This window comes from Macaca fascicularis, chromosome 6, assembly GCF_037993035.2.
Source record: "Macaca fascicularis isolate 582-1 chromosome 6, T2T-MFA8v1.1".
NCBI classification, from domain to species: domain Eukaryota; kingdom Metazoa; phylum Chordata; class Mammalia; order Primates; family Cercopithecidae; genus Macaca; species Macaca fascicularis.
This window is the reverse complement of record NC_088380.1, coordinates 181567045-181579136: the sequence shown is the minus strand read 5'-3', so window position 1 is coordinate 181579136 and position 12092 is coordinate 181567045. Positions and strand designations below refer to the sequence as shown.

General features: G+C 48.0%; 1 protein-coding gene across 1 annotated transcript; it reads right to left on the bottom strand.

The window, feature by feature from the left end:
* Positions 1–3729: 3729 nt before the first annotated feature.
* On the bottom strand, positions 3730–9813 carry MSX2 (msh homeobox 2). Its single transcript, XM_005558555.5, has 2 exons — positions 9397–9813; positions 3730–5342 (listed from the first exon to the last, which is right to left on the bottom strand). The coding sequence occupies exons 1-2, from the start codon at positions 9773–9775 to the stop codon at positions 4918–4920; spliced, it is 804 nt and encodes a 267-aa protein (XP_005558612.1). The 5' UTR covers positions 9776–9813; the 3' UTR covers positions 3730–4917.
* Between the last annotated feature and the right edge of the window lie 2279 nt (positions 9814–12092).

Below are 12092 nucleotides of genomic sequence, written 5' to 3'. Positions count from 1 at the left end.
ATTAAAAAACCCCCTAGGAGTCTCAGACACTGTATTAATTAGTGCAACCACCCATGAAAAGTTGGGTTTGGAGCGGCATTCTTTGCCCTGTGTGAAAAACCAAGTCTAATAAACAATTGTTAAGTTGGCCTGTTGCCGCTGGTAAATTACATAGCATTAAAAAAATAATGCTTTTCATATTAGGCACTAATTAAAGGTTGGGACAGCATTAAAACAAGATAGGGAGGGGGGAAATCAAAGAAAATATAAAAATGTTCTTTCAAGAGTTATGGGAGGTTAATAAAGTATGTCTGTTAGAGTGAGCCTACTTTGCCCCTAGCTACAGCCAAACTGGAGCCACCACAATTGGGTCTCAATAAGATAATGATATTCCTTTCTCTGCTATTAAAAGCCTCCCAGTGCAAACTTAAAATGATTTATTTAATTTAGGAAATTATGAGGTGTAACTTCAAAGCCTCAGCCGTTAGTAATGGAAAATACCAGGTTGTTTAAAATTATAATAATAATTGTTTGGAGGACTCAGGACATCAAAGTGTTTTCATCAACAAATGCAGAGAGGTCCGGAGGAGGTTGGAAAGAGTCAAGGGAGGTGGATGGAGTTTGGATTTGATTATTACAAACCTTATCAGGGCAAGACTCGGGATTCCTGCAGCCCGGTCCTCTGTTCGCTTTGAAGCGGGCTATTCTGGAAAGTAATTTTACTGCTTTTTATTTAGTTTGTAGGAGGGAGGAGGTGAGAGGGTGGCTGGGGGTGGGAGAGGGGGTAAAGGGGTCCAGGAGTTGACCCAGGGCTTTTCCTCCTTGCTGTGACCACTTTATTTTGTTAAAGAAGCCTGCAGCATCACCAATGGGGGGAAAAACATTTTTGCTTACAAAAATGGAAGGAGAGGAACAGACACAGTCAACTTCACCAACCAGGCCTTGTGATTTCGGGGAGGGTGTGTGTGTGACGTGGGTTCTTTTATAAATGAGGTTTATGCTTATTTCAAACCCAGCAGTGGAGACGGAGTGGGGGTGGGGAAATGGCCTCTCCAACCCGTGGCAAATGAGCGGCTTTTATAGCAAAGAATGGCCGTGGGAGTTTTCATTCGGTCAGACAAGGTTCTGCTCAAAGGCAGGGATCCTCTTTTCAGTCGGGTCAGGCAGACGCTTCGCCAGCCACCGCTCTCAGCCAGGCCTTCACTGCCTACCTCCTGCCGCCCTGCTCCCTCCATTCCCCCCAAGATCGCCAAGGCAGGGCTGGGAGTGGGAGAGGGGAGGGCTGGATCTGAGCCCCAGGTCCACTGTGTTGGAGGAGCAATGAGGGATGGGAAGGGGAGCTGGAGAGAGACTGCAGACTTGGGATCTCAGAGTCTGGGGATCCAGAGTGTTCCCCAGGCCCTGGCTTCATTTCTGAGACACCTCCTGCCTGATTTGCCCTCTGTCTTTCATGCCCACCTCCTCCACTCACACTGAGGCCTGGATTTCCCTGCCGCTACTTATCAGCTCTGTGACCTCAGTGAGCCACCTCTTCGTGCCTCAGTTTCCTCAACTATACATGACATCCATAATACCTCTCCAAGGGATGTGTGGCAACTAAATGAGAACACTGGGGGGGGGGGAGTGGCGGGGGAAGCCTAGTTCTGCACTCTGCAGGGGCTCTCTTCCTCTCTTTCCAAAAAGCAGAGCTGTGTCTCTTGAAGAGTTTGGAACAAAGCACTGAAAGTATGGAAGGGTGGGTAAATTTGCGTGCCAGGCTTCTGGCATCGGATGCAAGGATGTCCCAGGCCCGCACACTAGCATCTTCGGCTTTAATTTCCAATGCGCGCCTTCGCGGGTCCCTGGTGAGGGAGAGTCCTTCTGCCGCCACAGGTTGTCAATCTGGCCTCTGAAACGCCCTGTGTGCCCGACCAAGCCTGACCGAGGCCCGGACCGCGGTGACTCGGAACCCAACCCCCTAACTGCAGGCTTGAAGGGAGCCCCAGAGCAAGGCGGCGGCCCGGCTTCGCGGGCCTCCGGCTTGGTTCTCAGTTCGGTAACCCCATCCACCTATGAGCGCTGGGATGCGGGTGTTCGAGCCTGAACAACTCTTTTTCTCCTCTCCGAGCCTCAGGTTTTGTTTCGGCGTCTGGGGCGATGGGGATGGTGCGCAGTTCCCCAGACGGATTCCAGTCTAACCCGCCAGCCACGCAAGATGCAGCCCCTATTCTCCGGATCGCACTCTGATTCGCGACCCCGTCCTCCTGGGGACAAGCAGAGTCTTAACCCGGAGCCGGCGTCTCCGGATTCCCCACCCGGGCTGAGATCGCCCGGGGCTGCGGGGTCCAAGCGGCGCCGGGAAGGAAGCCCGGTGGACAGGCTAATTAGGGACCCAACTTGGCGGCTGATGACGAAACCGGGAAAGGCTTTGGCCTTTGGAAAACGCAATCCTTAAATGAATATGGCTGGATTCCGGGCTGAGATTGGGAGTTCGAGCCGGAGAAGTCCAGCGGGACTGCAGAGACGCGCTTCCAGGTAGGTTTGGGTCGTTCCAGCGGCTCAGCTCGGGCGGAGCGACTGAGCAAGACAAAATCAGCCCCGGACTTCGAGCCGACCCCTCGATTTGGATCACTTCTGCGCTGGAGCTTGTGAAACTTCTGACCCACGTTGCCCGACCCCGCCCCATAGGAGAAACGGAGTTTCCGGGGCCCTCTTTCAAAGTGCGTGCGGGCACAATGGAAACGCCGGACGAAGCGCCAGTCCTGGTAGGTGCCAGGTGCCAATCTGCCCGCCGCGCTGTTGAAGCAGCAAGAAGTCCTTGTATCCTTTCTGCCTCTGTTCCGAGTCACCGGAGCCTCCCATCCGAACACTGACCTCGGACAGGTACCAATCACCAGGAACCACTTCAGATTTATTTGTGCGACAGAAAGCTGAGTTTAAGATCCTTCTCAGCGTCCTCCACCCATCACCGTTTTATCGTGACGCCCAAAACCCAAGCCTGACTGCAGTTCTATATCGTTTCCACTGGGAGAGGGAAGGCTGGGTAGCAAAGGGACTTGAATGAACCACCTTCCCACTTCAAACCGAAGAGTGTTTGCTCGGAGTCCATCTCCTTGGAAGGAGCTAGGAATGGTAAACGGAATGCGATTTGACACACTCCTGAAAGGGGAGCGAGCGGGCTTCCATCCCCCAGCCCGGCGAATGCACCTCGTTACCATGTCCATTTGCAAATAGCTGTAAGGACCCTTTTCCTCAGTTTTAAGTTTGATGTGTTGGTAGCTGGGAGAATTCAAGTTCAAGATTTTCCCTTGATCATATACAAATGACTTAGGTACTGGCTGATCTCTCTGCCCCACTACTTATTTAAAGTTCATCTTTCACTGTACTGTTTCTGAAAAACTCCTCGCAGCAATTCCACCTCTTTTCCATGAGTAACAAGCTGCCAGAGGAAACATTTCAAAGTATTTCAGCAGTTTCAGTTCACTCCCCGCCACCGCCAATCACCCCAACGTGGCTGAGTCTGACCACAACTCTTGGTTGATTTACATTAAAATATTAAAAAATACCAGCTCCCCCCTCATCTGGGTAGCGCGTTCGAGCTAAGCCCAGCTGAGAACAGAGAGCACCTCTTAAAATAATTGTGAGTTTGGACAAACTTTACTGCAATAAAACAAATGTTTAATTTAATTCAGAATAAGAGATAACTCTTCAATAAAATATATAAAATTGTACAAGGCACCCTTTCAAAGGGATAAAGGTATACTGGAGGGAGGGGAGAGATGGACAGGAAGGTGAAATACCAGGGAGCTTAATGGGCTGTTTGACAACCCCATTTTCACCAAGTCAAAACATGGCTTTACCTTCTGCCCCCCAACATGTAAAAAAGTATAAAAAATTTTCTAGTAAGTTTAGGACATACAACAGGTACACACACAGAGAAAGCATAATTTTTTTTCTTTCTGGATCTACTAATTGTTCAAGAATATTTAGCATATAGGTAATGGTTATAAGATATTCATTTTTTTAAGCAGAAAATTACTATACCCCCACCCAAATCACCTTGGCAATCTGTGAGGATGAATGTACCTAGTATTTCTCAGAAACCATCAATTCCTCTCAACAGGCTTTTAACATTTTACTCTCCAATTATCTGAAAGAAAGCTACCGACAGCCTTGAGAAGAATTAGGAAGTGTTTCTAATTTTCTACCTCACCTCCAGGCAGTCTCAGGATTCTTCTCATCCCAGGTATTGGTCTTACAAAAATATTCTTAAAAAAGGAAAAATTTTTAAAATGTGTGTGTGGTGGGGCGGCGGGGGGCAGGGGAGAGGTAGGAACAAATGGAGTATATAAAGAGGTTTCTTTTAATGCAAGTAAAATGCAGAAATATGATGTGTCCCCTTCACTTTGAATAATCTCTCCATATCTAATATTTTCTATGTGCATTGTGTCTATTTCTAATATTTGTTTTCCATAAGCAGAAGTCAATAATCCCATAAAAATCATTGACGTTAGCACATTTTGCAAATAATTTGTCTCCCTCTTTAAGAAAATACAACAAATGGACTTACACAGTGTCTTTTGGGAAGGTGACATATAGAAAAAAAGCACATATGTTTATAAATTTTGCCTTTTAAAATAATTTGAATTTTTACGTCTGCCGTATAAAAATGTATTATATTTTATTATATATATATATTTATACAAAAAAACCATCAGAGCCAATCTTTGTGAAAGGAGAAGGGGACATCTGGAAGATTACACCAAGAAAACAGGGCTTGGTGCCTCCACCTAAAGAACAAATTTCAGCTATGTCATGTGGCCCTGTCGGCCTAGCCGCTTAGGGTGGTGCACGCAGGGTTAGCAGAGCAGGAGTATTGGCTGGTACTGCCTTCTTGGAGAGGGAGAAGAAGCCCTTTGAAACAAGCATCCATCATGGAGTCTATTGATCTGGTCTTCCTTAGGACAGGTGGTACATGCCATATCCCACTGGCGTGGCATACAGTCCCACGGGCGGGATGGGAAGCACAGGTCTATGGAACGGGTAGGATGCTCCATATATGGACGCTGCCTGCAGGGGCGAGCTGATGGGGAAAGGGAGACTGAAGCTGGAGGGCAGCATAGGTTTTGCAGCCATTTTCAGCTTTTCCAGTTCGGCCTCCTGCAGTCTTTTCGCCTTAGCCCTTCGGTTCTGGAACCAGATTTTGACCTGGGTCTCTGTGAGGTTCAGAGAGCTGGAGAACTCTGCACGCTCTGCAATGGAGAGGTACTGTTTCTGGCGGAACTTGCGCTCCAGGGCGAGGAGCTGGGACGTGGTAAAGGGTGTGCGCGGCTTCCGATTGGTCTTGTGTTTCCTCAGGGTGCAGGTGGTAGGGCTCATGTGTCCTAGAGAACAGAGAGGTGAGCGGATTAGCAAAAGAAAGTTACATTAAAATAATAATAATAATCCCATCTCCCCCATCATCTCTCTAGGTTTTTTCCTTTCCGGCCTCCCCTCTCAACGGAAAGCACTTAGCTTTAAAAAAAAACTATATATACATATACATATATATACACACACGTATACATATCTATGTATGGAAAGACATACTTTGTTTCATCTTTGAAAAAAGTACCTTTGTCAAAATTTTGTATGTTTCTTGGGGGGAGGGGGACCACATATAAATGGGCAAGTTGCTTCATTTTTTAAAAATGAGCCTTTTAACAGAAAGTTTGGAAATCTAATGGTATAACTGAACCTTCTATATGGAAAACAAACAGCATTACAGATAATAGAAATAGAACATATGAACGTAAGACAAGGGAATCAAGTGTTCAGTGAGCAATGAAACGCTATCTCTTCTGAGCATAATTTCTCATCTTTAAAAATGGGAGACCAGGTTCATGATTATCCCAGGCTCCCTCGGATGTGGAGACAATCACATATGGGAAGGAAAATGAAAAAGGCTTTAGCAACTGGATTAACTGTTTCCCTTGGTCTCCTCTCTGAACCAGAAAAAGTGGACTGCATCAGCATATTTATGAAGGATAATCGAGCAGATAAGGTCTGTGGTAAATTAATAGCATCTTTGAATTTGGGGGCAGTCCCACGCAATAAACAGTCACACAGCTGTCATGGTATCCAGTCCACAGATTATAAAATCTGAACATCATTTTACAGATCTGGATGTGGGATAAGGCTCTTGGCTGGGTGCTTCTGTAATATAAACTTTACTAAGACGAAGGGAAAAATTAGCTAGCCCATAAATGTAAATGTCAGGGGAAATCATGCTGCCTCCGAATTGAGAGCACGTGATGACATCTTAGTCATCCCCTCTACCCATTCTATGGCTTCGGGCAAATGTGTAAATGATTAGTTTGTCACAGGGGAAAAACAAGCAAAATAAAGGTATGCCAACAGCATCCAGACTCCACATTTAAAATGGATTCAATTACAGCAAATCACAGACTGCGACATCCTTGTGATTCCACAGCATCAACTAACTTTGGGCTTGTCTTCCTCAAGGGTGGGTGGGCAGAGGAGGACAGAGCTGTGGCGATAGAATACTAAACAATTAATTTTCTGCATTTGGCTTTTACGAGCTATGCTAATTTTCCAAATGTGGCCACAGTATTAACTCTAATGTATTCATGGGAGAATGTTGCATTTCTTGTTTAGTTACTTTGGTGGCCCAAGAAAGAGTTTACACTTCATACTTGAGGGTGACACAGCACAAGTCCCAACCCAGCTTCCATTTCCAAAAAGAGATTAATTTGTTCTAGTGTCACATTATTACCCATCACTTTACTGAATCAAAGAGATAAGAGGCTTTGTAACCAACCAAAGAACAGAAATCTGGGAAAGGGAAGGATAAGAAACTACCATAAAAGTCTATACTTTTGCATTTGCTAATCCCTAAGTTATCAGAGAGCTGGGGAGCCAGTTTCTTAATTCACAAATTAACAACACTGTCAGAGACTCTCAAGAGACCTGCAAAATTCTCGCCCTTTCCAAACTAGGCCTGGCTCTCAGGAGGACCCAGGTGTCTCAGCTCAGATACCAAGTTCCTAGTGTGTATATACTCTTGCTCCTGGGCTCTACGTGGGGTTTTGAAGCACTACGCGCCTGGGCAGGGTAATTCCAGCTGCTCCTTTGCACATTTGAATTATGAAATCCAGGTGACCGGGATTGCACATGTGTATCAAAACCATGAAGCTATGAGGCTTCCTCCCAATGCAACACTCCCCATCCCTCCACCCCCACCTAATTTTAAACCAGCCAGAGGAAGGATGCGATTATATAAGGCAAAACAGCGTTTATCCTACTTCCTCCAAATAACAAAATCAGGCCTGGGCGGGTAGCTCCCTCTCGCCCCAGGCTCTGTCGCCTGGCATTCTCAGGACCCACTGCTCCGACCACAGGGTTACCGCTGCCACCTCCAGGCCCAAAGCACCAACAAGTCTTTATGGTGTTTTTTTACTTTAAGTTCTGGGATACATGTGCAGAATGTGCAGATTATAAACTCCTTTCTCAGAATTTCTGGTTCTTTTCATGGAAAGGTCACAGCCAGGGCCCAAGGTTGCCTTACCAAGAGCGGGGAAGCTTGAGTACAGGGCAGGGATGTTTACAGGGGTAGTGGGTCATTGCCTTCCCAGACCCACAGGCCTAAAGGACGGCAGGATTCCTGACCTCTGGATTATTCCATTGAAGGCCTGTATCATTGGCTAGGCATAGCCGTAGGCTATGTACTCAGTGTACTCAATATTTGTTAAACAAATTAAGTCTTTTAATTTTCTGAGCCTCTACTTCACTGTCAATAAAGTGGGTAAGTAACACTAATCCCTCAATGTGGTTCACAGTACTAAAATTTTAAGAGTGCCCAGAGCCCTGTCTGCCACCTGGTAGGTGATCATTAAATGGTCCCAAGCTTTTTTTTTTTTTTTGGTCAAGCCCAAACTGCTGATTCCTCTCTGAACTTCGCTGAAATGTCCTCATCTGTTAAGAGGCTGGCTGCTGCCCTACAGAGGAGATAAGATAATACGGTGAAAAGTGCTATAAAGCACTATCCAAACTTGAGTTTAAATTCTTTGAGTCCCTTAATCTCCTCGCCCTTTGAATCTTTCAGTTTCTAACAGGGTGGAGAGAGACTGCCTGAGGGGACAGCCATTGACGCCTGGGTATATGGCCTTGTTTTGTTAACAAAATACAGTGCGTCTAGTCTGGGGGGCTGAATGATGTAAATAGTGAAAGGATCTCTCAGCTTTGGAGAAAGTCCCTCCACAGCCCCCACCCTCACCTTTCCTAAAGGTAAGGGATGGGGTGGAGGGAAATTAGGGGGTAGAAAAACCATAAAGGCCAAGAGATAAAAGTAAAAGGCTGTAAAGGATGACATCTCCAAATTGTCAAAGGACCCAGGGACCAAAAATGGATGCCGAAGCGGAGGAGAAATCTCCGCAGCCTCACTGGCAGAAGTGGGGTGCAGGTGCGGAGTTCTACCTAGTCTGTCTGGGGAGAGGAAGCAAACGTGGTCAGGCACATGAAACACAGGAGCAGGGCGTGGACACCAGGTCCCCCTGGCCAATCAGCGGTTGTTGGTAACCTGGGACAAGCAAAGGCCGTCTTCTTTAAAAGCCTCAGCGTCCACGTCTGGTCACAAGTCCAGTGCCTACACCTGGGGGTCCTAGAGCGTATCGGGATCTGGTGAGCTAATGGGCATCACTTTATTAACTCTCAAGCCCCGCTGGAATGCGGTTAATTATTACTGTGAGCCAAGAAGAGCCCGTGCGCTTCTGGCCCCATCCCGCTCCCGGCGAAGCTCAGAACCTTGCCGGCGGGGTGCTGGCTGCGGAGACCACAGGGAGACATTTCCTCTCCGCACCAGACTCTGGTGCCACCATCCCTTCGTGGGATCCGGTTTTTGACACCCGCGGGACTCACGAAAGAAAATGGTTTCTACTCAATGTCTGGCTAAGCCCAGTTAGCTCATCTTTTAAATGGGGGCACAACTCTCAGGGTTGAGTTTTGAACCTGTCTCGTTCCTGGCACATCCAAGTGCTCATTGAACATGGATCCATCTCCCTCGCTCCCCAGGAAGAGACCCCGGGAAATAGTGAAACAAAAACAAGCCAAGTGGCCAGAGCGCAGGGCCGAGGGCTATAGAAACGCACCACCAAGCCACCCCGTAAACCTAGCTGGGGTTCGCTCTTGAGTTGAACAATCTGTATGTGGAGGGAGTCTCAGACACACACATCGCGGTTATTACCTAGAGTGTGTCTTGGATGCGGACGGCGCGCCGAACGCCCCGGGCACCAAGGGGTCCAGAGGCCCTGAGCTTGCTTTCCCGGGAGTGCAGCGCACGCAGAAGGGTCTCTGTACCCCCAGCCTGGAACACCCGCCCCCCGCTCCCTCCAGTACCCCGAACCACCTCCTACTCCTGCCCCGGCCCCAGCGCGCACTCACTTGGCGGCGGCGAATATCGGCCGGGTTCCTGCATCCACGCCGCTCCATCTTCTGAGTTTTCCGACTTGACCGAGGCGGTCTCGAAGGGCTTCACCAGCGGCCCGGGGCTGTGCGCTTCCCGAGCGCCGTGTCCTGGCAGCAGCAGTGGCCGCAGGGTGGCCCCGGCCGAGGCGCTTTCGGCCGGCAGCGGGGACGCCTCCTTGGGCGGCTTCTTGTCGGACATGAGCGCCTCCACGCTGAAGGGCAGGCTGGAGACCTTGACGCGGCGCTCCTCCGCGGCCCCCTCGGCGCCCCCAGGCCCCGGGCCTGGCCCGGCCACCACCGCTGGGCCCTCCTCGTCGGGCGAAAACAGGTCACTGCCTTTGGACGGAGAAGCCATGACTTCTCTGCCCTACGTAGCTCCCGACGTGCGACTCCGCTGGCAACCCGGCAGCGGCGACTCAAACTTTTTCGCTGGGGAGACGGGAGGGGCGGGCTGGGAGCCGAGCCTTTCCTCCGAGGGGAAGTGGGAGACGCGCGCTGCCAATCCGCGCCGGGCCTGGCGCTGACGCCAGAGACGCTCGCCCCTGATTGGCTCTTCCCGAAGGGGCTGTGCCCCCCCTTCTTCTTCTTTTTTTTTTTTTTCTGTTTGAAATAAATTAGGAGTTAATTACAGGAGCAGTCAGCAGAGTTGTTATTAGGCGATCCCTGAAGGGTTATAATCACGCCGAAACTGAAAAGCCCGAGACCTAATTAAGAGCGATTATTTAAAGAGGAAGTTCGCCGAGTCCCATTTCTTCTCTCTTCTGACCCTTCTTTAAAAGGGACCCTGCGCCCATCCCACTCTCCCTCTACCGCCAGAATACGTCAAAGATCCGCAAACGGCATTGCAGAAAGACTTACGAAGCCCCTACTATGCGTCAAAAGTGGCTTACTTTGCAATTCCAGAGAGCCGGTGCTGAAATTCATAGGCCCATATCCCTGTGAAAAGAAATGTATGCACTTAGAAGAGTATCTCGCCACCAGCCAGCGCTCAAAAGCGTTCGCTGTTATTATTATAGCGCATTCCCCTGGAAAAGAGAGGCCTGAAGGAGCCCGAGAAGTAGTCAGGAGTGCCTCTCTCCCAAAGGGTTCAGAGTGGAAATTTAAATAAGTTGTCCCCATCTCTCTCACTAGAAAACAAATCCAGCGCACTTTTAGAAAGTTGAAATCTCTGTGCTTGTCTCCTGAATCTCCTTTCTGGGCGAGATCCGGATCCGACCTTTTTCTCAAGACAGTGCAAATGTCCATTCGTGAGTTTGTTTGAGCCTGTGTTTGTCCTGCGTGTTTGAATGCCGGTGTTTGCCTCGGAGGGTAAATGGGGGTGGGGGGTTGGAAAAATCGCCAATATCTAGTGCCTCCCTCCCGTTTGCAAGACTCAGAAATATCGGCTTCCAAGTTTGCAATCCCCAGGCCTACATACCATTTTAAGAAGCACGCTTTTATTCATGGCACCTGGTTTTTTAAATAAAAACATAGATGTCTCCACCCCACCCCAAATTATACCCTCGATAATTCCTTTCCAAAGCCTCAGTGATGACTGTCTCAGCCTGGGGAAGGGGAGAGCGAACTTCGAGGATTAAAGGCCTCGGATCTCTCCGCTGGTCCTCAAAAATGCCTGGCCTAGAAGGATAGCTTCAAACGACTCTTTTCAGGCTGCGGCTGTCTTTTCCTATATCTGAACGATTATCCTGCGACTGACGAGGTAAATAGGAAGTCACCCAACTCAGGACCTCGCCTACAGCAGAAGCTTGCTAAACATTCCCTAGAGCATTGGAAGGAAGACACATTGTTTTTAATTATTTAAATGACCAAGGCTTGGAGGCTACCTCCCAGTTCAGGAGTATTAGAAACTTGACCCCTAGACCTAGGGACCCTTAAACTCTTCCCAATGTACTTCTCTGAGGCACTGTTTCCTTCACCCCAAACCTTTCCCTGAAGTGAAACTGTGCTGGCCCCGAAAGAGCTGGAAAAATAATATTATCTGAATCTTAGAGGATAAAAACAGCCTGCACAGGCCAGTTAATTCAGTTTGATTAAAGATGGTCCTGAAAAAGTAAAAGAGTAAGTCCTAAACACAGTCTTCTAAAACTTCTGAGTTTCTCTCCCACTATAAAGAATATGTACATTTCTTCTTAACCAACTGGAGGCTCAGAAAATTTAAAAAAAAAAAAAAACACTGTGAAAACTATCTGGAAATGTATGCGTTTTCCCCTTGAGTCATACCTGGTGGTAGTTGGTTTGATATGCATCTCAAATACAGTACAGGTAAATCCAGATTAACTTCTGTACCTTCTAGATGTACAGGGCAAGGTGCAGGCTATATATTTTGGAAGCAAATCTGAAATTCGTTTAGCCCTCAGCTGCCAAAGTGTACAAAAGGGTTCAACTTTCAGTTAGGCTGAACGCAGCCAATGTTTTATAATTATTCCTGAAAACTCCTTGTTAATATCTGTCAGCCATAGGGCACACAGGCTCATTCCTGAGAAATTCGAAACAAAAATCAATACCACTGGACCTCCTTTGTTTTAATGAAGGGAAAGGAAAAGCCCGGTCCCCTTGACTACTCCGGAATACTGAAGTCCAGGCAGAGATAAATAAATTATAAAGCCAGGAATAGGAAAACAGAGATTAAAAAAAATTACTGGTGTTCAAACCCAGAGTGCCAAGCTCTGACC